Raw genomic sequence first — 27,536 nt, forward strand, 5'->3', positions numbered from 1 at the left:
TGGTAAGTAGTATTATGCCCTACTTGACAACTGGGTGGTTACTGAATATATAAATGTTTTTATCAGAGCCTTTTGCACTTTTCTGAGGAAGGAAAACAAACAAACACACACACACACACACACACACACAAAACACATGCATGGACAAAAGCGCACGCACGCACGCACGCACACACACACACACGCACGCACACACACACACACACACACACACACACACACACACACACACACACACACACACACACACACACACACGGTCCTCCCGCTCAGTGTTTCCTCTTGTGGTCAGAAACCACCACTGCAGTGTTGTGACAAGGTTGTCAAAGCAGCCGGGAGGGTAAATGCTGTCACTAAGAGCAACATCTAAGCCACTACAAGTACAACATAGAGGGCCACTCAGATGAAGAGGAGTAGGGAGCATACAGCCCCCTTTGACAGAGCTCTCTGATGCTCCCGTAGAGCAGCCGGATAACAACAACAAAAGGAAATACTGTACAGAGAAAAGAAGAACAAAGTCCATACTGCCAGAATATAACAACTGCAACATCGCTCGCTGCTGGAGGCCAAGAATGAGACCTACAAGAACGATATTACTATGATTGTAAATTGCATGTACTGTATGTGGAATGAAGCGAAGGACAGCACTCTTCAGATTTTTTCTTTGTTTATTCGCCCACGAATGTTTCGGGCAGAGCCCTTCTTCAGTGTGTAATGGCGTTTGCACCCATAGGTGGTAGGTGTACCCAGTTAAGAACTGTTAAAATAGCCTATTTAGGCGATAGTGTGAGCGCATCTTCTCCACTTTTGATGTAATGTATGTTGACCAGAAGTAGCATTAATAAAAAAATATGAACCACACTGTCAATGTGAACCACACTCAGGACTTCTGATTTTTTGTGTCAAAATGACACATGACATGTGATTTGCCCTTTATGCATGTACAAGCCTTTACAGTCTTTTCTGCTTATAATATATAGGGGTGAATACATGTGACTGGATTTCATTAGTATCTTGTTGAGTAACTTATATAAGCTTAGGATTTATTTGCACATACAGTATATTAACATACCACGTATCACAGTGTATGTTCATCATTGAAAAGTATGAGTCATGTCTCATGCTACTTTACTTGTGCAAGTTTAAAGGTGCGCCTTGTAAGATGGTGGGGTAGAGTGGCCAGAGTAGGTATTGCAACTATGCAGCTCATTGAAACTGTGCTGCCTATTGCTAAATTTGAGCTTTCCGTGCATATTGTCTGAATAATAAACCAATATTTACCAGTATGACCAAAGCACACTAAGTTTTGCAGCAAAAAAATTATATTTCTGGAAATTCAAAATGGCGGACCATAGAGGAGATCCCTCTTTTCATGTATGAAAAGTGCAATTTTCTCAGCCATATTGAATACTTAGAATTTCATGGTGGTGGTAACTATTAGTTAAAAGAATAACATTTGTGAATGGGCAGCATCGATTCTGGAAATGAACTGTTAAAAATATTACACGGTGCACCTTTAAATGACCATGTAACAAAGAAACCAACTCTTGTTGTCTGTTATAGGCCTTCAAAGGTCTGAGTTTATCCGCTGGCTTATCGGGGGCATTGTTTGTCAGTATGCCGCTGAAACATCCACTCATTCAGGCATGTTGAGAGTCGTAAGCTCTGATGAGGGGGGAGCCTGTTATAAAGAGCCATACCAAACAAAGAGCTCGGGCTAAATTAAAAGATGCGTCAAGGTGAAATATTCATGCAGCGGTGAGTGAACTGTCATGGGTATCGCATTGCGGGGCCAGCCTTCACCTGGACTGAACTGGGCGAGTAGTTTCCTGCAACAATCGGACTGTTTAGGATCTGCAATTGTTAAAAAAAATGGCATTGGGCAGGTTTTTCTGTATATTTGTGGCAATAGAAATCAATAGAATTTCCTTTAAATTGGGTGGAATTTAGTACTTTTGACTATTAATTGTGCTGGAAATCATCAGTTGCTGTACATCTGGGAACTCTGGTGGGTGCTGTTCTAAATGGGCTGCTTCACCAAAATGACCTATGTACTAATACTGCCCTAATCTAAACTTTCACCTACGTAAAACCCTGATCCATTCCACACTCAAAATAAGCTGGTTGTTAAATTAACTTAACTTTAAGACAAGAAAGCTCCTGCACAGTTCACATTTGCAGAGTTTTACTTGCGCCCTCTTCAAGCAATTGCATGTTAGCTAAATGAGCGTGAATATATTGTGTAAGATTACCAAGGCAGATATTACTAAACTCTATTATGTGGAACAAATTCAACACATTCAGGTAACTACTTTCAAATAACCAGAATGCCATGCTCCAGCTCCCGGGCTGTGATAAAGGCAGGCCAACCAGGTAGTGTGTTGCTCACTGGTACTACCTGAACAAGGAATTCAAGATGGCTACCCTTGAGAACGAAATGCTATCAAGCATGAAACAATATTTAGCCCAACACAGCAAGACCATCACATCGCACATGACTTTTGATAGTTTTGGTAGTTATTTTATCAAAGTTTAAGTCTCTGAAGAAAGTGATGAACTGATGAATGCGATATTTTAAGGACTTGTAACGCTAAGCAACAAGCAGCCCCATCCCAATCAATCTGTCAATCAGCAACTGGACTACAGCCATAAGCATGCAGTGAAAAATCTAGGCAATGGATGAAAATAATGCTTAAACCTAGAGGTCACTCTCAGGTAAGGTCAGTTGTGCTTCTGTCTAGTGAATTGCCAAAATGGCCGACCCATCAAGTTGAGCTACAAACTGCTCCTAGATTTGTGCTGGTTCACATTACAATAGCAGTCCAAATGCATGTCCTGCATACCATGTGTGTATGTGTACAGTCACACTAGTGAGGTACCAGAGCTATCATTCATTCACATGTCAGACCCCAACTTTGAGGAACATTAGGATTTAATTATGTTCTAATTTTGGAGCACAACTAGCGACATGCATATTTATGCATGCTATTCTCTTCAAGGTAGAATGAGAATCCATTAGCGTGCTCATGAAAATAATTTGCTTAAATGGTGGGATATTCCAGTAATATCATTTAGTGAATGCGCCACAAACACTGTAAGCAGAAGTGTCAAAAATACTCCAACGCCCATTGACGGAGTTTCAAATATAGAGCCCCGATATGGGAATAGCCTATTGTGCAGGCTGTTAATTGTTTCTGAATGTTGCCATTCGGTTAGTTTTATCGCATTGTGTCACTCACTTCTATTTCTATTTAAAATATTGAATCTTATCACCGAATTCACCAACTTGGTTAAATATCGCCTCATTGGGATATATTCAAGTTTTAAAACTGTAGGAAAGCACTTACCCATCTTGACAAATAGGGCTAAACACGTATTCAACGATGAAAACAGTCCTCCTTTGTGAATGAAGACTTTTTAGGCGAAGGGAGGAACGGTTGGCGCGAAGACAATGAGTTCAGAACCATGGACAGTTCACATCTGGCATTGTGGCGCGTGCACCCACTGAATCTCCCTCCTCGACCAGCTGCTGAAGATCTGCGTGCTCTGGGACCTCGTCATCTGATTGCAGACAGATGATTGTGCATACTCTACATACTACACTTCGAAAACATAAAATGTCCACGCAGAGTTGTGATTTCCCATTTCCCAACGACAAAAACAGCACGAAGGTTAAATTACAGCGCGAGACTTGCTAACACGTCTCGCGCGGGAATGCGCGATGACAACACCCGAGTGGATGGCATCCAACTTTCCAAAAGAATCGAGTAGTGCGCACTTCAATATTCACGACATTCATTTTGTTTTGTCTTATTTCCGTTTGTTGTTTTTCGTCAGGTAGGCCTATTTCACTAGATTCGCAAGTAAGGACGCGACCGGATAAGGAACATAGCGCCTATGCGTGTTTTAACCGTACTGTAGCTTAATGAAAGTGTCACTCTGTCTTGGCTAAATCCGAGGAAGTCATCCTTCCTAGCTAATGTGTCAGTGAAAGAGACAGCAGTGGTGAAATCCGTACTTTTCCCGTCAGCGTTGCCTTTCTTCACTCAAACGCCAACAGCTGTGGCAAGGTGGATCTTGTTCCCAAAAAAGCCATCAATATTAACACGCCCTAGTGTCGGACATTACAGACAGGAATACGATCGGGGCATTCGTCTGTTTTAGGGTTGCGGTGAACGGTGTGAATACAGATTTGGCTTGTTTTATTGTACCAAAGCCAACGCTTTCACTCGATGTTTTCATAGCCTATGTTAAGAACTAGCGAGGTGTAAGCTACAATTCAGCCAACCAGTACTCTAAGCCTATTGACGCTGTTATGTGTTATCTGTTTTGTGAATGTCCAAGACAAATTGTGAATCGTGAACCGTGAATAAACAATCTTGAATCTTGAAGTTCCTTCACAACATTTTTCAGCTATGTTGTTTTCTGTATTTTAATGGAATAGAGATGTGAACTACCGTATTTGAAGAGTTGACAGCTACAGATGTTCTTTAGCTCTTTGGCACTGGCACAATTACACACAACTAGTCCGCTACAAGTGACATCGTGTGCCTGCCTGGGCCTGTAAACGAATCTGGTCACTGAGTACACTCTGGGAACTTAATCCATGACCCCCACACCAGGTCTTCAAGTTCCGCAACCAGACACAAGTGGCCAGGCATATGTCAGAGGGGCCAAGAGGACCAAGCCAAGGCACAACACTGGCCAAGCTGACTGGCCAGTGAGACAGCAGAAGAAAAGAAACTCTGGCTGTTTTTCGGCTCCAGCGCTCCCACCCTCCACTCATGCCCCTCCGAGGAGCAGCTGGAATGCAGGCAGAGGTGTAGACAAGCGGGACGGGAGTGGGGGGGTGTGGAGGGTTTGAGAGCTGCATATGGGGTCCAGACGGCCATCCCACCTGCATGCACGTCAGTCAGGCCGTGGAGGAGCAGTCAGGTGTGTGACGGCCAGAACTTGTGGTGAACCTTGCGGTGGACGGGTGTGCTCTCTCTCGTAGGGCACCGTGGCCATCTGTGTGTATCGAGGAAATCGGATCACGGCGCTATTATCTCGGGCACACAATGGCAGTGTGCAGCCTTGCCAGTGGTAGGCAAGGTGCACCCGCCACAGACTCTGGGCAGGACATGCCTTCCTTTGAACACAGGTCCTCTAGAGTGACAGTGCTAAATGGATGGGGGCAACTGCACCGTCACAAACATGCTGAAAAGTTCCTATTCAGTTGCTGGATTTAGACACTAATGACAGAATGTCACTTCACGGCTAGTTATGTTGCCCATGTTAGCAAGCTCAGATGATTCCAACTGCCAAATTAGTACCGTATTCCAGTGGTGTAGTTTACTTTTTTATGATGGGTATACTGTAGGCCTATATTTGAGCATTTTTTTAAGTGGGTATACTGTATATATTTGTGATATTCAAAACAATGGATCAATCAATTTTAAGTGGGTATACTGAAATCCCTGAAATTTAGAAGTGGGTGTACTGTGTATACCCACGTTCTACGTAGGCCTAGACTACACCACTGCCGTATTCTCTTATCCTTGTATCCCCTAGCTTTTTGCTATAAATGCTATGATGCTTGCTGTATGGCTGTCATTCAACCTACATGTTACGTAGGCTATCTGTCCCTAACAAATAAAGGAAACTAAACCCTTACATCGTATGACCTTCCCTCACACACAAAATCAGTAATCCAGGTAATTAAAGTGGATTGTTGCTGTTGATGAGATGCGACCTAACGTCCATGGTGCATTTAATGCTGAGACAAGTCTGCATGTGGGCAAGCCAGAAATCCTTACGTCAGCCACCTAAAGTCAATGGCCACAAACCAAGGGTTCGAAACGTATTCAGTATTCATTCAGAGTTCAAAAGTCCTGCCAGATAGTATCTGTTTCAAGCCATTCACTAAACCAGCCAATCCTAATCAGCTCCATTTTCTGGGCCTGGTAAGAGAACACAGGCAAAGGGCAATACATTGCAGAACTTTCTCTAACTAGTTTTAGTCTGCTTCCGGATGAGATAACAGTCTCACACAAAGTTTACAGGAACGGTTCTTGAGGAAATTATAAGTGCAAAGGCAATGAAGCGTAACCCATGTGGCCCTGATAAATGATCATATACTTGGCTACACCTTAAATCAGAATAACCGCAGCAGAGCAGCAGATGCATTGCTCTTGGCTTGAGATATGGCCTGCTTTCTTTCCTTTGCTAACTCCTCCGCTACTCCGCTTACAAGCGCAGGAGGCTCTTCGGCAACCGAAATGAAACATTGATCTTAGCAAATTTGAAATTTCCCATCTCGTTTTTATTTACCTGAAAATCCAGACCTACAAATCTAAATGACACCACCTATCGCTATGCCTATTCACTTGCTGCAAATACTGCCCTACTGTTGTGAGAGTTTGGATATGAGTCACAATCTTGCCGTGCAACCGAAAAAAAAAACTGGAAAATACCTATTGGATTAGAATATGGAGGGTAAAATGTAGCCTGTACCATCTACATAATGTACAATATAGGCCTACTGTATATGCATGTACCTGTAAGTTGTTGTTGGAGGCAAAGGACTTGTGAAATATGTCTTTGAGAAAGATGAGCAGCAAAACCATATTGAAAAAAATGGGGGAAAAGGCCCAATCCAATAATTTGTTTCAGCTGTCTATTTCTAAACTCCAACGCCATTGTTCAATTTACTTCATGTTTCTACACAATTATATTCACTGCTGTAGAGCTCGAAGTTCGACACCCCTGATTTAAAACAAAGTCTGACACACACCTGATTCATAACGTCCAACTGCAACACAAATATATCCACTGCTGCATATTAGTGTCTCTTTCAGTCAACATAAAACGGCATCTTCAGCCAATTTTTTGGCCATGTGAAAATGTTACAAACTGTTCCATCCTGACAATAAAACCACGAGGAGCAAGACCACTGCTTTACACTTATTGAGTTACACCTTACTGTACATCCCCATTTCCTACTGGGTTACTCCATGGGAACACTGAGTAGCATGTTTTGAATTTGGTTGTTTGTAAACATCCATTAGTAGAAAAAAGAGATGCTAACCACTTTGTCCTCCTGTTGCAATTCCAAATAGGAATGCAGCAGAGAGCGAGAGAGAGCAAGAGAGAGAGAGAGAGAGATGGAAGTGGACAGTGGGGGGAAAGAGTGTGAGAGATAGAGGAGAGAGAGATTGAAATAAAAAGTATAAACAGAGGAGGGGGGAGAGTGAAAACAAAAGACAGGAGAAAAAAAGGAGAAATTATTAAAAGTGACAGAACAACATTTAGCAGTTAAGACGTTAAGAACACACTCTCAAAAACACGTAACAGTAACGCGCGCGCGCACGCACACACACGCACACACACACACACTCACACACGGACGCAGCGCACACGCACACACACACACACACACACACACACACACACTTCATTAAAGCAAAGACAAAACAGCAAAGCTCATTATTAAGAGTAGCAGAGCTCAAAGCGCCGGCGGTGGCACGGAGGGAGAGACATGGAAAGGTTAAGATAAGAGGATGCTGGCGTGTGAGCTTCAGAAGTGCACAGCCACACTAGTATAGAGGCGAATAATGACTCCGGCTTCACTGAGTATATATCGCCTCCTAGTGGTCATAGAGTGCTACTTCAGCTAAAGCAGATCCAAACAAGCTGAGCGAAGATTTTCTACATGGTGATCGAGATAAATAGTTGCATGTGTCAACAATGCAACAAAGTGAGATACACTCCAGTCCAATGGGCGTCACTCTCTCACTGAACTCCATTCGTTCTCCTAGTCTGTTGAAAGGCCATGGCAGCCATGGGACAGCAGCTTATAACCACCTTCACATAATCGACATATGACTACTTCACAGTTTAAATGTAGTGTTAATTCAACACTTAGAGTGTACTCTGGGACCAAATACAATATGGAAGATGTTAAAATCGACTCTCTAAGTGTTGAATGAACACTGCATTTCTTAACTGTGTACAAACCGTCTCCTCCTTTACTGTCCTCTCGGGAACAGTTACCCTGTGAGGTCACCTGTGTTAGATGGAAACTGTGGCAGGATTTTTACTTCTGAACCGGATTTTTGATACCTCTGCCTGTGAGACTGTCTGACCTGAGCTTCAGCACAGCAGATAATGGAGCATATTAAGGCTCCTCTCTCTCTCTCTCTCTCTCTCTCTCTCTCTCTCTCTCTCTCTTTCTCTCTCTCTCTCTCTCTCTCTCTCTCTCTCTCAAAATGCTTATATAAGCATGGTACTGTACAGCAGGGCTATTCAAATGGCGGCACTGGGGACAGATGCGGCCCTTGGATGGCAAGGTTCTGGCCCCCCATGATGTCAGAACAAAATGAAAGTAAACATGTGTGCTATCAGTGTTCGTGCGGAATTTGCGATCACTAAAACTTCAGGTTAGGGATATTTTTCCTACGCACATGAGAGTGATATCTTATCTGAAATGTCTCATAATAGACCATCAAGGCTACTAAGAAATAGAAAAGTGAGTATCTCTTCTGTCTGGAAAGTTATCCGCTTGTTTCGCACCCTCACTTTGGACATTGCATGAGGTTACATACATGCGTATTCCATGTTCGGCCCCTTTACTGGGAGGAATTCGAAAAACTGGCCCTCGATGACATTTAATTGAATACCCCTGCTGTACAGGCTTGCATTACTCCAGAGCATCTATGCATGCTTTCTGTCATCTCCTACACTTATTGCTAAGGGGAGGAAATACAGTACAGGCGGGATTAGAAGGCTCTCCAACAGGCAACCTACAGAATACATAATAGTGTCACGTGAAAAGGAATTCATTTATAAACAGTTAGTCAGCAAAAGATGACAAAATGTTGCCATTTCAGTAAATGGATCAATAGCATCTGGAGAAGTAAAAGAAGGAAAGAAAGAAAGAAAGAAAGAAAGAAAGAAAGAAAGAAAGAAAGAAAGAAAGAAAGAAAGAAAGAAAGAAAGAAAGAAAGAAAGAGTTTGAAATTTGTTAGAGTGCTAAATGTGTTAGTGTGTTAAAAAAATGTACTAATGAGTATTGGATTTACATGATTTCAAATGAACACCTCAGTGTGAAAGTGTACGGTGTATTGTACGGTCTGATTGTGTGGAGTGGCTAGGTGAACCATATGCTGTGTATGAGTACAGTCTGTGTACTTTTTGCTGTGTGTGTGTGTGTGTGTGTGTGTGTGTGTGTGTGTGTGTGTGTGTGTGTGTGTGTGTGTGTGTGTGTGTGTGTGTGTGTGTGTGTGTGTGTGTGTGTGTGTGTGTGTGTGTGTGTGTGTGTGTGTGTGTGTGTGTGTGTGTGTGTGTGCATGTGAGCATGTGTGCGTGTGTGTACCTTATTGGAGCGCAGGGAGACACGTCCCCCACAGCGAGCACAGAACTTGGTTTGGCAATAGGAACAGAGGTGGCCGCAGCCGTCGGCAAACTTGGTCTTGTGGCATATGCCGCAGGTGGGCGAGTCGGCCTTCTGGGTTGCCTCCGGGGTGGTCTGCGCCTCGTCCCCGATCTTCTTCACCTGGTCCTTGTACATCTCAAACTGCTGGTGCAACTTCCTGGAGAGGGGTGGTGGAAGGGGGGGATGAGCGAAGGAGTGGAGTGGAGAGGATGGGAGTGAGGTTAGGTGTGGTGTGGTGTGGGGAGGAGTGGAGTGGAGTGGAGTGAGGTGAGGTGAGGTTAGGTGAGGTGTGGGGTGGAGAGGCGAGGAGTGGAGTGGAGTGAGGTGGAGTGGAGAGGAGTGGAAGGAGGTTAGGTGATTTGTGGAGTGGGGTGGAGAGGGGTGCAGTGGAGAGAGGTGGAGTGGAGTGGAGAGGAGTACAGTGGAGTGAGGATACGTGAGGTGTGGAGAGGAGAGAGGAGAGGAGTGAGGTTAGGTGATGTGTGGAGTGGAGAGGAGAGGAGTGAGGTTAGGTGATGTGTGGAGTGGAGAGGAGAGGAGTGAGGTGAGGTGAGGTGTGGAGTGGAGAGGAGAGGAGTGAGGTTAGGTGATGTGTGGAGTGGAGAGGAGAGGAGTGAGGTGAGGTGAGGTGTGAGGTGGAGAGGAGAGGAGTGAGGTTAGGTGATGTGTGGAGAGGAGAGAGGAGAGGAGTGAGGTTAGGTGATGTGTGGAGTGGAGAGGAGAGGAGTGAGGTGAGGTGAGGTGTGGAGTGGAGAGGAGAGGAGTGAGGTGAGGTGAGGTGTGAGGTGGAGAGGAGAGGAGTGAGGTGAGGTGAGGTGTGGAGTGGAGAGGAGAGGTGTGGAGTGGAGAGGAGAGGAGTGAGGTGAGGTGAGGTGTGGAGTGGAGAGGAGAGGAGTGAGGTGAGGTGATGTGTGGAGTGGAGAGGAGAGGAGTGAGGTTAGGTGATGTGTGGAGTGGAGAGGAGAGGAGTGAGGTTAGGTGATGTGTGGAGTGGAGAGGAGAGGAGTGAGGTGAGGTGAGGTGTGAGGTGGAGAGGAGAGGAGTGAGGTTAGGTGAGGTGTGAGGTGGAGGGGTATGAGGGGGCACACAGTAAAAAAGATGGCGTCAGTTGCTGTTTCAGCTCTACTTGTATGTCAAACTTGAAGCCTGTCAAGCCAGATTATTACCATGAAATGTACAGGGTAGAGCCTGGGCTCGCACCATAGGCAAAGGCACAGTGCTAAGTCCACCCAAATGACTTGAAACACAGATTCAAATCTATACAGAACATTGTAATTTGAGGACATGCATGGCTCAGCTACGATTATCCCCTGTAGTGCGAGGCTAGACCAAAAACACTTATTTTGCAGTTAGGGATGGTCTAGTACAGTGTTTCCCAACCTTTTTTGTCTCATGTACCCCCCGTGCCTTTTTGTTGTGCCACGAGTACCCCCTAACTTGTGTTTTACATCGCTTTTCCTATTCCAGTGTGACTATAATCCATGCATTTGTTAAAATTAAATTTTTCCAAGTACCCCCTTCAGTGTGCTCGCGTGGTACACGTACCCCTGGTTGGGAAACACTGGTCTAGTAGTACAAGGCGATGAACCAAAGTTCTATCTACACACCAATAATAACAACCGCCTTCAGTGCTTCCTGTCATCCACACCTCTATTCGACACAGTTTGAACAGATGGCTGAGAATCGTCACTGCTGTACATAAAATGTTAAATGTCCATTTTATGTATGTATTTTATAATCTGCAAATTGTGAGAGTTGTCAGTACAAACACTTAGTGCGCAGCAATTCATAGATGAGCTGTGTGAACAAAAATTATTAATCATGTAAAACTGTCTTGGGTAACACTTTACTTGACATGTTCCTGCATAACACATTCATAGCAGCTGTTAAAAAGTCTGTATGAAGCATTCATTATTGTTTCATGGCCCACTCATACAACCTTTCATGAACCTATGGCAGTGTTTCCCAACCTTTTTTGTATTGTGTACCCCTTAAGCCTGTTTGTTGTGCCATGAGTACCCCGTAAATCATATTCTATATAGCTTTCTCTATTTCAATGTAACTAAGCTCCATACATTTGTTAAAATTGCATCTTTCCAAGTACCCCCTGCAGTGTGCTCGCGTACCCCTAGTGGTACACGTACCCCTGGTTGGGAAACACTTACCTAGGGGATGGAAGGACAGCTATTGTCAAAATAAAAGTGAAACAAAGAAGCACAAAAGTAGCAATGCTGTTTTGCAATTGCTTAACTTTTATTTTGACAAGTTGCTGTCCTTTTGTCTTCCATGTTTATGAAAGATTTGGTATGAATGTCTTGCGAAACGGTCATGAACCCTTCATGCAAAGTGTATAACAGCTGCTATGAATGTGTAATGCAGCGACACGTCAAGTAAAGTCTAACCCTGTCTTGCCAATATTGTGTGTGCTCCAAGGAGGTCTACATAAGTATCATTGGTGTGCTCCAACAGATTTCAGACAGATGAGTGCTGCTAATATTAAGACTGTTATGCTATTAGTACACAAGTACACGCTTAGTAGTAATCCTGCAACACGGAATATTATTCAAATAGTTTTGCTTTCTGTTTGTCTGGTATCCAGAAATGAAAACAAAGGCCAAGAGAAAAAATATCAAAACAGTGATGAATGGATGGAATTAGCGATATGTCCAGATAACGTGTGTCCACTATTATGTCCAGAAATGTATGCCCATAATGTATGTCCGGTTTTTCCTTCGTAAAGAGTCTTGTGCTCCCACAGCATGGTGATAACTCACATGTATGTACTCTTGTTGAAAACCAAAAGGGCTTCATCTACTTTGTGTATCACTCCTGATCTACCAGAAGAGGGCACTGTTCAGCATTGTCCTTTGCTGTACTTGTAAGCAAATTGTGTCAAGAGTTCTGTCAGCTGAACAGAGCTTTCCTGTACTCACTCACTCAATTGCACCTGTGCAGCTACTCCCCACTCTACCCATGATTCATGAAGCGGACATACTGTGCCCCTGTTTGTTTGCTTCAGAGCGTTTGCCGAGTTCCCTCCAACATACAGTGCATGGACTTTTCTTCAGCTGCATACGCTCAGGCAAATATTATAATCACACACACACACACACACACACACACACACACACACACACACACACACACACACACACACACACACACACACACACACACACACACACACACACACACACACACACACACACACACACACAATGGGGGTGGGGTGGGGGGGTATTCCAAGAACTTGGTTCCGTAGTAAACCAGGTTAACTTATGGGCGCATGTTTGTGTGCAGGCATGCTGTAATGTATTGGTGGCCGGTGGTTCGACTGCGCTAAGTGTGAGCCGCCCACAGGTGTTAGACGGGGTGTCAGCAGCATCAGCGGTACTGGCAGCGGGTCCAAGATGTAAGATTGCCCCATATGGGCCTTGACGAAGAGGCACTGAATTCACAGCGCCGCTGGCTCACGGGCACGGTATTATTAACATTTGTTTGCGTTTCTTTTCCTTATTTCAACGCCTTTGTTTACAACCTTTCGCCTTTGTTTTACTGCTCTGAGTTTTCTGTTGACTTCAAAGATAAACATTGCATATCTGACATCTGGATCTCAAAAGCACTGTGTGACAGAGGGCCCCCTTCGGGGGGACCGCCCAAAAACCTCCGGTCACCTGTATGCATTGCGCACCTCCCGGCGTTAAAAGCGCGCACCCCCCGGTGTGCGTTCCCAGCGCATCTTGGCCAGCGGCCATTTGTCCCTGCATGCGCGCACCTCCCGTGCCCACGCAGAGACTGAAACTCCCGCCAGATCTAATATGCTTGTTTTAAATGCTTACTATGATGTGTTTGAAATTCTATGCATGTGTTTAGTATCAATCTGATGGAAATACTTCGGGTGGTGAACAGGTCTTGGTTTTGAAACTGCAATTAGTGAATTTATTAAAGATTTAGAATCATAGGATTTGGATACGGTGTTGGTTACAACCCAACCCCGCGCCATTGTTCTAAGCCCAGCCCAGGTAAATGCCGGCACGTCATTGGTCCCTGGCTGGGGTCGTCCCACGAGATACCTAGGTATTAAACTTTGGTGTAATGATCAAATCTTTGAGTTTAAACCCCGCTAAAGGGCTCCCGTGGACCTAGTGTCCATGTAACCATTTCCTCTTAATTAGGTAGCATTGACTTTTTCAACATTGTACTTTGTCGTATAATTAGATTTGTCTTGTAATAAAACTTTCATTGATCTATATTTTGTTGTAGATCCCGTTTATTCCTTCATAAGGTTATTGTACTGTCGAAACGTAGCAGCTCCAAGGACATTTCTCCATGTGGAGTGGGACGCTATACTTCGGGTCAGCCCGAGTGTCAATGGTGTCTACTTAGGATAAAAATATGTTATCGTAAACTGGAACTTAAGCGGGGTGATCAGATCTTTTGGGGGTAGCTCTCGACATACACCTCTCGCCTCCTATTGCAGTCGAATAGGGGTAAAGTGTATGGGGCTTAGGATCTCATAAGTATGGTACCTTCCAGCAACTTTAACCTCTGATTTATTCTAGACGTCTCTCATATGGGATGGACATGCACAAAGAAATTAGTCGGCCGCGTGCAAATCAGTTCTACAAGTAAATGGATATAAAACCCTTGACAGCTGGACTCAGACTTAACCGATATTGTTGGAATATTCATAATAAGAGCAGTTTATATTAATTGAGTGCAATCACACAATTATCCTGGGACTAGGGAGGTCTACGACTGAGATCCCATCATAATACGGAAACTTGGTAAATTAGGATGCAAAATGAAATGTTTTCTACAGTCCAGAGCTAAGGAGCAGAGCACGAGACTAGGATTCCGGTGTTGGGCCTATCTCTGGGTTTTCAGTGGTGACCCCGACGTGATTCCCTGGATGCGTAAAATATGGAGTCAGATAAAGCATGAGGTTTGGACTGCTTCTTATCTACGCCTGGATTTGGTAAGAAAAACTTTTCATTTTTCCACAACTCAAGATAAGGGACAAATCTAGCACACTACACATATATGACATCCTTTTGTTGTTTTCGAGTCGACATACTCGTGTAGATCAGCACCGTAGAACGCTGATAAGGGTTGAGAAAGTAGTGGGGAAACATCAGGGATACGACAGAGTTGATGTACAATTCATGGCTTCGGCCATGGATTATTTGAAAAATGTCTTTTGCCGCCTGAGCTAGGAGGCATCACTTCCAAGACAGTTACCCCATGGTCTTGGGATGGTTAAAGTGACGGCAGTAACGTGGCTCAATGTGAACAAAGGGTGGTGTTCCCACCGCTTTATTTCTGCAAATCGTATTTAGCACTAACCGGACAGGTCAGTGAAAGCCTTAAGCACCCTCTCAAAGTAAATTCAATGGTCCCTGGGCTCGTAAACTGAGTCCAAACACACGGCCCACAGAGTTAGCCGCTACCAACTCCATAAGCATTCCATTGTAGCTATTAGAGCTAGCCATAGCAGTGTTTTGGAGGCGAGTTTTCCGGTGACCATGCTAACGTTGTAAGCGCAAACGCTACTCCAGGATGGTCTCCTGAAATCCCACCAGAGTCCATACACAGTTTTGTGCTATGCAGCGCCTACAACATGAAATGGTTATGCAGTAATGGTAGTGGCCAAACTCCCGGACGAATTCGAGATAACAAACACACGCTGCAGCCGTAGTCGGCTCAGCTGTTGTGACAACCCGGATGTGTAGTAGATTTCCATGGCAACGAGTCCCTCGCGAGAACGCGCACGCGCCACTTGCCCTGGCAAGATCAGCTGGCAAGATAAACAGGCATGAGAGATGAGAGAACCCACGTCGTAAGCGACGTAGGGATTAAATTCGGATTCCCTGTCATGCATTTGATAGTCTAACTTTTGGATACTTTAATAGCAAGTTTGCACTCGTCGCGTAAAACACATGGAAGTCACATAGACATACACTGAGCCTCCCACATTGAGCATATAGTCTCTGCCGTCTCTCGACCCCACAATTTGAAGCAATGCCAGAAACTTTTGTAGATGACTTGCACCGTACAGAAGGTTGAGGGTTAAATAATATGTTTTAGCTGTTGTGTGTGCTTATAAAGCCATAGACAGGCTGTTTGCAGGTTGGAACCATTTAGGCTCGCCTACAAAGGCTGTCTTTCTCTGCATAGACTTACTAGAGCAGTAGACAAAATGTTGTGCTTGCTCGTTGGTTGTGTGCACCGGACAGCTGTTTTGAGGCTAGAGCTGTTTATGTGTGAAACCGCAAAGGCTTTGCTATTAGTATTATTAACCTGAAACTAAATCTGGTGGAGAGGAATATTTCCTCCGCAGCTACGATCCAACTCATTTAACGCCGTTTCTGGTGGCCTACACGGGCCTCTGACGTCATGAGCTGGGGCGGCGATTGCCTGGTCCGCCGCTAGGAACCAAAGCAACTCCAGCCGCGCCAATTTAATACGCAGTTCCTGATCCGGAACTGTCTTGTGATAGTCAATTAATTATTGAAATGTGTCGAAGCCATTCCAATACGAAACAATACCTCGCATAGTGCGAGTATTGGTTAGACAAATTGTTCCAGCACATGGGGTATCGATTCAAAGTGAATCGGATCATGGGACATTTCACAGAATAAGTCATGGAAAAACATTTTTGTGTTACATTCGCCAAAGGTTCTCGAAACACATCACGCAGCACAAACACTAATGCCACGGGCTTCCGCCCATTTGAAGTAATGACAGGGCGAGTCATAAGACTCTCCATTGACCTGCATCTCTCCAAATGACTTGAGACCACTGACGGTGGCCACCTCAGCCCACAGCGCTGACAAATTGCCCAAAGCACTGTATGCACAGGCTAAGCTAAGGCAACAGCAATCTAATGTGAGAAGTGACACACACTTAATCCTACTGCTGAAAATTAATTTGTGGCGGGAGATATGAACAATGATGCGCGTGTTTGTGAGAGAAAATACCTTGTCCCACACTGGCACGGCCCATAAAGCTGTGAACAACAGTTGTCTGGCCGTGACCAGGGGAAACTGCGATGTTTTCACTTAAGTGCAATGGAAAAGGTTTAGGTGCTCATCTGATGAATAATCATATTATGTTTCTGTTACAGAAGCTGCGGCCATTCCATGGACGCCGGACAAAAAGAAGACTGTCGGGCCGACACACGTTAGGCCTGACCAAGGGGTGCAGCTCACCCATAACTACGGATGTTGGAGATGGGTTTGGAAATCCTTCAAGGGGCCAGTACACACTGATCTCATTTCATTACATACTAAACAAGATATAGCCTGGCCCTCCGGAGTAGCTCCGGGTCAAAATTGCCACACACAAACGTTGTAATGAAGGCTCCACCCATCCTCCCTTTAAACCCACCGTAGGCTGCACTACATAGCCCACTAAAGAATTACAAAATAGTATCATGTGGTATCAGTTTTAAAACTGCCCACTCGCTAACATTGGTGTTATGCACATACTCTATCACATAAAACATGATGAGAAGGATCCGGAAAAGTGCTACCGCACGTAGGACCTTGTACATAACCTCACACATATAGTCTACAACGACATTGCTTAACCTGTCTTTTCCCCTCACAGATGAGAACCGACGAAAGAAGTGTACTGTGGTGTCAATTGACTCCATAGTAACAATTTGTACACCACACCTCTGATTGCACATGTGAACCAAGAAATGTTTTAATTGACTATCTGTGTTATACATGACCAGCACAATGTCCCACACTTCATCCACACCCACACACAACTGATTAAGGGTAGCATGAACAAAACCTTGTTGCACAATGTCAATTTAGTTATGGCACACATTTCATACATACTGACTGCCTACACTACACATTGTGACACACATACACATGGCTGCAGTCACGCATCGAAGACCCGATTCAAATGGATTCGGACTAGCGGCTCAAGTAAATTCTATGCGCAGCAAAAGAGATTTACTCTCACAAATATCTGGCCTCTTTGGTTACAGTCAATTCGGCAGTGAACTCGTACAGAATGAACGGACAGTCGCAGTACACAAGTTGGCTGGCAAGCCATGCGGCCGCTGGATTCCAGCACCTCACTAACTCCAATAAACGAATCATTAAGGCTGTGCGGTCAGAGGCGCAGGCGCTACTGACCACTAGTCTAGCATTATTCAACCAAACCTACAAGCTCGAGCGTGACGCAGCCTATAGACATAGACATTTGCACAAGATTTGTTTACTGCTGCCCCCCAGCAAGTTTTAGATGTGCGCGGCACAGAGTGCCTAAGCGTGCGCTGCAAGATCTTATAGTGATCTTGGATTTACATAGGTGGTTTGAATCTGACAGAATGAAAAATGTACAGTATTCTAAGCTATTGACCACTCTAATGTATTCAGGTATTAACGTGGGACCACCTTACAGGGTATATGACTATTGGTACGACTGAGACATTGTTCACCACTCGAATTGTTGCCATGACCAAATATGTCCTCTGTACTTGTAATACTCCTGATTCCAAGTTAATAACCTTTAGGTCACTCCATGGATACTTCAGCTCCGTCCAGGTGTCCAACACACAGGAGTGTGTGGCATCAGTAAGATGAACTCTTTCTCCTATGGCGGGCTGACATGCCCCGCCAACCACAGCTTCTGTCTAGCGGTGACAGATGACCTCTCCATGGGGTCACTCAACTCCACTGGACTTTGACCTCTCTCCCTGAAGGGAGAACACCGACCCCTTCTACAAGGAGGGGACCCAGGCGCTGGCAGACACCGTGACCCTACAGCAGCTCATCCAGCGGGTACAGTGTACTCAACCAGGCCCAGGTACAAACAAACCTGGCCGAGAAGACTGCAGAGCTCCTCACCAGTTCCACCAACCATGCCGCAGAGGCAGCGTACATGGTGGGATTGGATCTTCAGGGGTTGTGTACTCGCCAGCGCCCTCATCCTCCTCTTCACGCTGGTCCAGTGCTGCTACTTCAAACACCTCATCCGCTCCTAGAAAAGGGAGTCTGAAGCAGCACTGACGGCCAGCAAATACCTCACGCCCGTTCTTCGTCAGTGACAGCCGGTGGGGGCATTCCTACCGGCCACGAAAGACACTGGACTTTTACCTTCGTGTTCCGAGGGGCCACTGTAAGATTCCCCCATATGGGCCCTGACAAAGAAGCGCTGAATTCACAGCGCCGGTGGCTCACGGGCACGGTATTAACATTTGTTTGCGTTTCTTTTCCTTATTTCAACGCCTTTGTTTACAACCTTTCGCCTTTGTTTTACTGCTCTGAGTTTTCTGTTGACTTCAAAGATAAACATTGCATATCTGACATCTGGATCTCAAAAGCACTGTGTGACAGAGGGCCCCCTTCGGGGGGACCGCCCAAAAACCTCCGGTCACCTGTATGCATTGCGCACCTCCCGGCGTTAAAAGCGCGCACCCCCCGGTGTGCGTTCCCAGCGCATCTTGGCCAGCGGCCATTTGTCCCTGCATGCGCGCACCTCCCGTGCCCACGCAGAGACTGAAACTCCCGCCAGATCTAATATGGTTTAAATGCTTACTATGATGTGTTTGAAATTCTATGCATGTGTTTAGTATCAATCTGATGGAAATACTTCGGGTGGTGAACAGGTCTTGGTTTTGAAACTGCAATTAGTGAATTTATTAAAGATTTAGAATCATAGGATTTGGATACGGTGTTGGTTACAACCCAACCCCGCGCCATTGTTCTAAGCCCAGCCCAGGTAAATGCCGGCACGTCATTGGTCCCTGGCTGGGGTCGTCCCACGAGATACCTAGGTATTAAACTTTGGTGTAATGATCAAATCTTTGAGTTTAAACCCCGCTAAAGGGCTCCCGTGGACCTAGTGTCCATGTAACCATTTCCTCTTAATTAGGTAGCATTGACTTTTTCAACATTGTACTTTGTCGTATAATTAGATTTGTCTTGTAATAAAACTTTCATTGATCTATATTTTGTTGTAGATCCCGTTTATTCCTTCATAAGGTTATTGTACTGTCGAAACGTAGCAGCTCCAAGGACATTTCTCCATGTGGAGTGGGACGCTATACTTCGGGTCAGCCCGAGTGTCAATGGTGTCTACTTAGGATAAAAATATGTTATCGTAAACTGGAACTTAAGCGGGGTGATCAGATCTTTTGGGTGTAGCTCTCGACATACACCTCTCGCCTCCTATTGCAGTCGAATAGGGGTAAAGTGTATGGGGCTTAGGATCTCATAAGTATGGTACCTTCCAGCAACTTTAACCTCTGATTTATTCTAGACGTCTCTCATATGGGATGGACATGCATAAAGAAACTAGTCGGCCGCATGCAAATCAGTTCTACAAGTACATGGATATAAAACCCTTGCCGGCTGGACTCAGACTTAACCGATATTGTTGGAATATTCATAATAAGAGCAGTTTATATTAATTGAGTGCAATCACACAATTATCCTGGGACTAGGGAGGTCTACGACTGAGATCCCATCATAATACGGAAACTTGGTAAATTAGGATGCAAAATGAAATGTTTTCTACAGTCCAGAGTTTAAGGAGCAGAGCACGAGACTAGGATTCCGGTGTTGGGCCTATCTCTGGGTTTTCAAAGACATGAAACCCAAGCAGCACAGCAGCCCTCCCCCTGACAGACATGCATTTTGCATGGCAAGTGTCAGTCGGGGTATGCGCGACTTCGAAAACCAAAACCTGCTGTGCTGTGCTGACTTCATAAATATATGGCGATTAGAACGGCTTCGGCCTCACAACTCCCCCTTTGAAAGATTCATTACGACAGGTGAATAATTGAGCACAGCTATATCCATTTCTCGCTCCTAGTGTAAACCATAAACAGGCTGTGCATGTTTCCCCTTCTCCCATAAGCACAGTATTTTCAACCAAAGCAGATTGCTGGTCTGCATGGGACTTAGACTGGGAATTCCCATACAGCTCATTACAACCTGAGGGACTGCAGAGAAGCCCTGGTTGAAATCATTGGCTGAGTTTGGGATCCCATTCCCAACCACATTTGTCCATTAGACATTGTCCATTGTGGTTTCTTTTCAGATCCACACTTGTTGTCAATAACAGATTCGACATCAGCGTTACATCAAGCTTTACATTATTTTAAGTAGTTTAGATCAACTGACCCCTATTGGGAAATGAATAGATGTTTCCCAGCCTATATCCACCTCACTTGTGATATAGTCTGGCGATAGTCAGAATAGGTGGCACCTGTTGTGGAAATAATTGTGACTTGAGGACACTTCTTCTGCTCCTGCTGCTGCTGCTGCCTTCTTCATTCTGTTCAGTTTTTGCATTTTGAAGTACATGACATGCATTAACTGTACCTGACAAAGACAGTGCCTTTAATGCAATCAAATGTATTCAAAAGAGGGGTATCATGCCTAACTTTGAGGCTTAGAAGGCAAGTAAAATTCCAGGAGGTAATTTGCCCTGATGTGATCGAAAGCATTTGCTCTTGACTGGGTGGGACTTGTCTTTTTTGTGTCGCCTGTGTATAAAGATGTTCTCTAGCTCTGGCACAGATGACATTAAAGTTCTCTGTTGACTAAACAAATGACCAAATCCTCCATCTAAATAACATTTAGCCATTCAAGTCCTCTCTTTGTTTCAAGTCAGAGTGTCTTGTAAAAGGACCATGCCTTCATACGTATGTGATGGTAGTGCTTAGTCTTTGGCCTGCGCTAAACATGGATTAGCGACTTTGGACTTGTCCTTCATTAGCGACAACATCTGATCCTTTGCCCTTTCTCCTCTGCACTGTCCTGCCCCATGATCTCCTGTCCAGGGGTGCATTTCTTGAAAGCGTAGTTGCTAACTTCATTAGCTACTTTGTCGTTTTCAAGGCAATTTCCCATTGGCAACTACCCAAGTTGCTAAGTGGTTAATAACTACGTTTTTCGAGAAATGCACCCCAGCACTCCTAATCACTGCAACCTTGGGCAACAACAACCTGAATATTTCAAGAGCCTAGCCTAGTAATATAGACAAACCCATCTAACGGCAGAAAATATTTTTGCTTTGTGAGTTGCTTTGTACAAAAAGTTAAAATGTTTGAACCGCTTTGAAGGTCAACCATTAGTTCCACAGCTCTGGAGCAGTGACGGCCTATCGTTTTCTTGTTAGTCTAACTTGCAGTTTACTATAAAGCATGACAACATCTCAAAAACCCATCCTTAACCCCTTAGTACAGAGCTTATGTTATAACCTCACTGTCACCAAAATTGTAATGGCTATGTCTTAGCTGGCGACCCCATCTGCAGTAAGAGGCAACTACTACATACTGTATTTAATGCAGATGGTATGTATGTCAACTAAAAAGTATCATGGTACAGTGTCTCTGAAAAAAACGTAATGGACACTCAAGACTTAAAGGTACACTGTGCAGGAAATGGACAAAAAAGGTACTGCAACTATGCTGCTCATTGAAACTGGGTTGCCTATTGCCAAATTTGATCTTAACATGAAAGTTTATTAAGTAATAAACAATATTTTCTAGTATGGTCGAAGGACAGTCATTTTGGCAGCTAAAAATGGTTATTTCTGGAAATTCAAAATGGCGGACCATGGAGAAGATCCCCCTTTTCATGAATGAAAAGTGTTTTTTTTCCAGTCATAATGAATACTTGGAATTTGATGGTGGTGGTAAGTATTCATGAAAAAGGTAACATTAGTGAATGGGTAGCATGAATTCTATAAATAAGCAACTAATAATCTCACACAGTGTACCTTTAAATATCTACCCACGTATGATTGTGGCGAAGCTATCATGATTATTCTGGTTAAAGACTATTTGTCTCTAGACAACCCTAAGCCCTTCTAATGTATCATGTATGTCTCTTTCTCTATTATCTTGTATCTTGAATCCCCATCTCCATTTCACCTACAAACAGGCGCGAGGGAAAAGGTCCCGACATGTCAATATTGCAGTATCACAAACACACCGCACCACACCACACCACACCAAAAGCTCAGCTCAGGCCCCTTATCCATGGCTGGATTGACCATAAGGCATACAGGGCATTTGCCCGGTGGACTGTTGATGATTTTGGCCTGGTCCTCACCCCGATGTAGTGGCATCACTCCTCATGCAGCTCCGTGTGAGATTTAAATTAGAGAAGCACCGGATCCTGATTTTTAGGATCCTGCCGGATACCGGATCCACTGCTTAAGATCCTGCCGGATCCGGAACCGGATACCGGATCCTACGAAAGTGTTGAAACACATAGCCTACTCGCACACGTGGGCCCTTTTTATCACGTTGGCTCAAACTATTTTGACTGAAAAGCCTCGGCTACCGGATCCGGATCCTGGAACCGGATCCGGATCCTGTGAAAAACCCTATTATCCTGCCGGATCCGGATCCGGAACCGGATCTGGTGCATCTCTAATTTAAATATTTATTTTGGCTGTTGTGGTCAAAATCGCTCGCAACAGATGACTAAAAATATTGTCATGGGCGTCATTGTCTCTCTCTCTATGCCTGGCGGACTGGTCTTGGCAAAATAAAATGCCCGGCACGTGTTTTTGGCCCCAGTCCAGCCCAGTCCTCCCCCTTCAGTGTTCGTCTTCCAGCCCCTCAGGGTGGAGCGGAGGTTTGTCTGTCTCGGCTACAGCCAGACAAGCGGGCACGGCACGGGGGTAGGCAGACAGGGGGTCCGGTGTCGGAGGGAGGGGTCAGGTAGCAGGGGCAGGGCAGATGTGAGGCGCAACCCCCTCCAACCCCACTGGCCCGACTGTAACCGCATCTCGCATCACACGGTCGCACAACATCTTGCTACTCGCTCGGTCACGTGGGGGACAGACGGCTGATTTTTTTTGTGCTGCTATCATGCAAATATAGTGCACGCAAGTAGTGTACTCCATGTGCACATAATGTAGTGTAGCACAAATGTATGCGCATAGACACAAATGGGATTTCAACAATGTCTCACAGATGTCCTATCTGGCTCCCTTTCTCCCTTTCTCTCTGTCTCTCTATCTCTGTCTGTCTGTGTATCTCTCTCTCGTTCTCCCTCTCTATCTCACACACACACACGCACGCACGCGCACACACACGCACACACACACACACACACACACACACACACACACACACACACACACACACACACACACACACACACACACACACACACACACACACACACACACACACATGTCACTTTCTCAATGCTCACGCCTTGTGGGGTAAGGTGAGCAGTACCCCATCAGTTACAGAGCTGCAGAGATGAATACAGGTGAGACATAAGAGGCATAAGCTGCAGAGATGGGGGCCGCGTGGGGGCATCTCAGGGGGGGCGTGTGACATCTGATTTTGGTTTTTTTCCCCCCAAGGAAATGATTTCCTGTCTCACCAATAAGTCACTAAGTTTAAAGCCCTCACCAACATTATATTATTAATGAGGGGGGGGGGCTCGGAAGCATTCAGACCCTCTGAAGGGGGGAATGATGGAAAAAGTTTGAGAACCACTGCTGTAGCTAGATGGCATGTGGCGTGCCTGCCTAGCTGCTGCTGCCTAGCTGCTGCTGTTGTATCATATACACCTGGATATCCCTTTTAATGAGGCCCGGCCGGCCCGCAGATCAGCTAACATAACACCTCGGCCTCCTCCAGCACAGCACGCGAGGTACAGCAGAGTACAGTATGCCTACAGTCCTCTAGCCAACTGTATGAAGTCACTGAAACATTAACCGGAGTCACAAATTTGGAGGCCAGACTTATAGGTGCACTGTGTAGAATGGTGGCCGGAATGGTACTGCATCTCTGCACCTCATTGAAACTGCGCTGCCGATTGCCAAATGATCTTTTCATGACTATTTACTGAATAATAAACCAATATTTACTAGTAACAAGTACAGAAAGTTTTGCAGCTAAAAATGTCTATTTCTGGAAATTCAAAATGGCGGACCATGGACAAGATCCCCCTTTTCATGTATGAAAAGTACAATTTTCCCAGTCATAATGAATACTTTGTATGGTATGTATGGTAGTGCTAAGTATTTGTTAGAAAGGTAACATTTGTGAATGGGCAGCGTGCATTCTGGAAATGAACTACTAAAAATGTTACAGAGTGCACCTTAAAGTTGTTTTGTACCTAATTTTTTTGTCAGCAACTTTACGTAAAAGTTTCAAGGGAGCTTGTAATAGATAAGCAAATGAACACCTTGCCTAAGCTCTGTGTTCTCAGAGTGCTCTCTAGTTTGCCTTGCTTGGCTTCAGGGTCAGGGTACATCGCTCTTGCCATTTGAGGGAGATTGAGGTGGAAGTAGAGAATAGAGGGTGGGCTGGGCATGCATAAAATGCATATGCATAAAAATATTAAAAATGTCATTAAAATATTAATTAATCATCGAAAGTGACGAAGCACATGGCATACTTTGCAGCAGTAGTATGTATATACTGTGTGTGTTCATGTTGTAGGCATACTCTTCCTAAATGTCTATTGTCATGTGAATCTGACTCTCTGACACAGATTTTCATTGGATTTCTAGTGTCCAGTCCTAAAGTTTTTTAAATTAATATCCATTGGTCAATCAGAAAAAGATAGAGCAATCATTTGTTTTGCCCAGCCCTTGGGCAAAGATGTATCAAAATCACACAAACGAGGGCAAGGGGCAAACACCTCTTTACTTACGGTTCAGGCTCCTTCTCATTGGGGGACTTTTCCTGGGGTTGCAGAACGTTATTTACCAGGTCGGTGATCCCGCTAAAGGGAAACCACCTGTTCAAATAAGCACACAATTGGACAGGAGTAGCCTGAAGAGTGGATACAGTGAGGAGATACAACAACAAAAATGTAATTTTGACAACAAAAGAAACGGCCACAAGCGCCTTGCACATTAAACGTAACACAGACTATCCACTCACAAGTCTACTTTAGCTGGGGACAGAGAGAGTGAAAGACAGTGAAGGAGAGAGTTGGGACTGCACTGCACTGCACTGCAATTTATGGACATAAAAACCAGAAGGAAGGAGTCACAGCAGTAAGTACTCTCATCACGGAGAGAGAGAGAGAGAGAGAGAGAGAGAGAGAGAGAGAGAGAGAGAGAGAGAGATGAAGAAAAAGAAAAGAAGAAAAGAAAGAGAGATCCCAAATGAAAGGAAAAGCATGGGGAGAAACAGACACTAGTATAGTGTGAGTGTGTGAAATGGAGAAGGGGAGAGTGGGGAACTGAAAATGACAGAAAGTGAGTGAGAGAGAGAGCAAGAAAAAGAAGAGAGCTAGCAAGAATGAGACAGGGAATAATGCAACAGAGAGAGAGAGAGAGAGAAAGAAAGAGTGAAAGAGAAGTGCAGTGAAAGCCCAAAACAGGGCTGTGAAGAGATTACCAGGTGAAGTACAAAGTAGTATGTAGTAGAAGAGTGGGGATGAAGGCAGAGAAGAGAAGACAGAAAAGTAGGAGGAGCTACAGTACAGCTGATGGGCGTTTGGATAGTCGGCTTTGCATCAGGGCGTCATACCCACGAAGGATGGTATGGGCACACACACACGCACGCACACACGCATTCACACACAGGCATTCACACACTCGCTCTCATACTGCATACACACACACACACACACACACACACACACACACACACACACACACACACACACACACACACACACACACACACACACACACACACACACACAGAGAGAGAGAGAGAGAGAGAGAGAGAGAGAGAGAGAGAGAGAGAGAGAGAGACAGAGAGAGAGAGAGAGAGACAGAGAGAGAAACAGAGAGAGACAGAGATAAACAAAGAGAAACAGAGAAACAAGTGCAATACAAACAGAGAAAGACAAACTCAGCTCAGTCTTAGACACAGCCTCAGCCTCAGCCTCAGCCTCCGCTATCTGGAGGCAAGATGGCGGCTCAGCACAGGAAGCAGCTGAAGAGAAGGGAACAGGATGGCACAGGAGAGAGAGGAGGATGCATCCAGTACCACACATGGATGACGTAAGAGGGCCACGCGCGCCACACAGCGCCCTCTTACTAAGCCAATCAGAAAGCAGAAAACAGAACACACACTGCGGGCAGCCAATCAGAGAGTGGGGAAAGGGGGCGTGGTCAGAGGTCAGGGCCGCCACAGACAGGAAGGAAGCAACAGGAAGCACAAGGTGCCGACTAACAGGAAGTGAAGGAGGAAGTGATGTCGCAGCCAGCCTGCGGCACGCTAAGGGGTTTGCTACTTACTGCGGCGGCTGGGACTTTGGCTCTTCTTTGACCCTAAAAAGATAACAGGTGCACAGCTCAGTGCTGGAGCAACATATATCAAAATTAATAAATAAAATCAACAAAATGAAAGAAAAAAAAAACGAAAAAACAAATTGAAGGTAGATATGATCCAACAAAGCCATGACATGAGGAATATAAGTAGTAAAACAAATTGAACATGAGGGGAAAAAAACAATGACTCCAATAATGAGTGCTTAATTTAAAAATGGCATTAAAATGATTTTCGTGATCACAAAATTCTGACGACACTGAGACAATGATGAACGGGAAAAAATGGATGGCGTTAAAATACATGTAGATGGATATTAACAACTAGGTCAACTTTGTGAGTCAAGTGCTTGTTGTTGGTCTTTTCTATGTCAAACCAAGTTAGGAGTTGTGATGTTAAATTCCCCCCCGGGGCTCCTCAACATCTACGTACCGTACAGCCTTTGTCTATTAGTCATGACACCAGAAACAACATCCAACAAAATACATATCTACCAATCAACCAGGAATTTCTCCTGATATTTCAGACATGTCTCAACAATACAACACTGTGAGAGCAAGACATACAACAATACACAGAACAAAATCCAATTTAGAAGTAATCCCTTATGATTGATGCAAAATGTACCAATGAAATTAAGATAATTTGTTCCTATAGAACAGTGGTTCTCAACAGAGGCGGAACGGGCCCCAGGGCAAAATACTGATAGGGCCCTCCATACGGCCTGCCAAAGTCATAAAAGGGCCTGTACCACCAATAGGGAAGGACCTGGGACCAGGGGCAAATGCCCTGCTCGCCCCTCCTACAGCTCCGCCACTGATTCTCCACCTATTTTGCGCCCTTGACCTCATCAAAAGCCTACCAACGCCCCCCCTTAGTGTT

General features: G+C 44.8%; 1 protein-coding gene and 1 pseudogene across 1 annotated transcript in view; one reads left to right on the forward strand and one right to left on the reverse strand.

Annotated features, from left to right (window-relative positions):
* The window catches only part of rims2a (regulating synaptic membrane exocytosis 2a), a 263,740-nt gene that overhangs the window by 201,405 nt on the left and 34,799 nt on the right, over nucleotides 1-27,536 (reverse strand). Inside the window, exons 2-3 of the mRNA XM_063198956.1 lie at nucleotides 9,356-9,572; nucleotides 7,070-7,081 (exon numbers count right to left, since the gene is read on the reverse strand). Of these exons, the coding sequence (XP_063055026.1) occupies nucleotides 7,070-7,081; nucleotides 9,356-9,572 (229 nt within the window). The remainder of the gene's footprint in view (nucleotides 1-7,069; nucleotides 7,082-9,355; nucleotides 9,573-27,536) is intronic.
* Nucleotides 16,506-18,932, forward strand: LOC134449149 (uncharacterized; annotated as a pseudogene).

Source organism: Engraulis encrasicolus, chromosome 5, assembly GCF_034702125.1.
Source record: "Engraulis encrasicolus isolate BLACKSEA-1 chromosome 5, IST_EnEncr_1.0, whole genome shotgun sequence".
Lineage (NCBI taxonomy): Eukaryota > Metazoa > Chordata > Actinopteri > Clupeiformes > Engraulidae > Engraulis > Engraulis encrasicolus.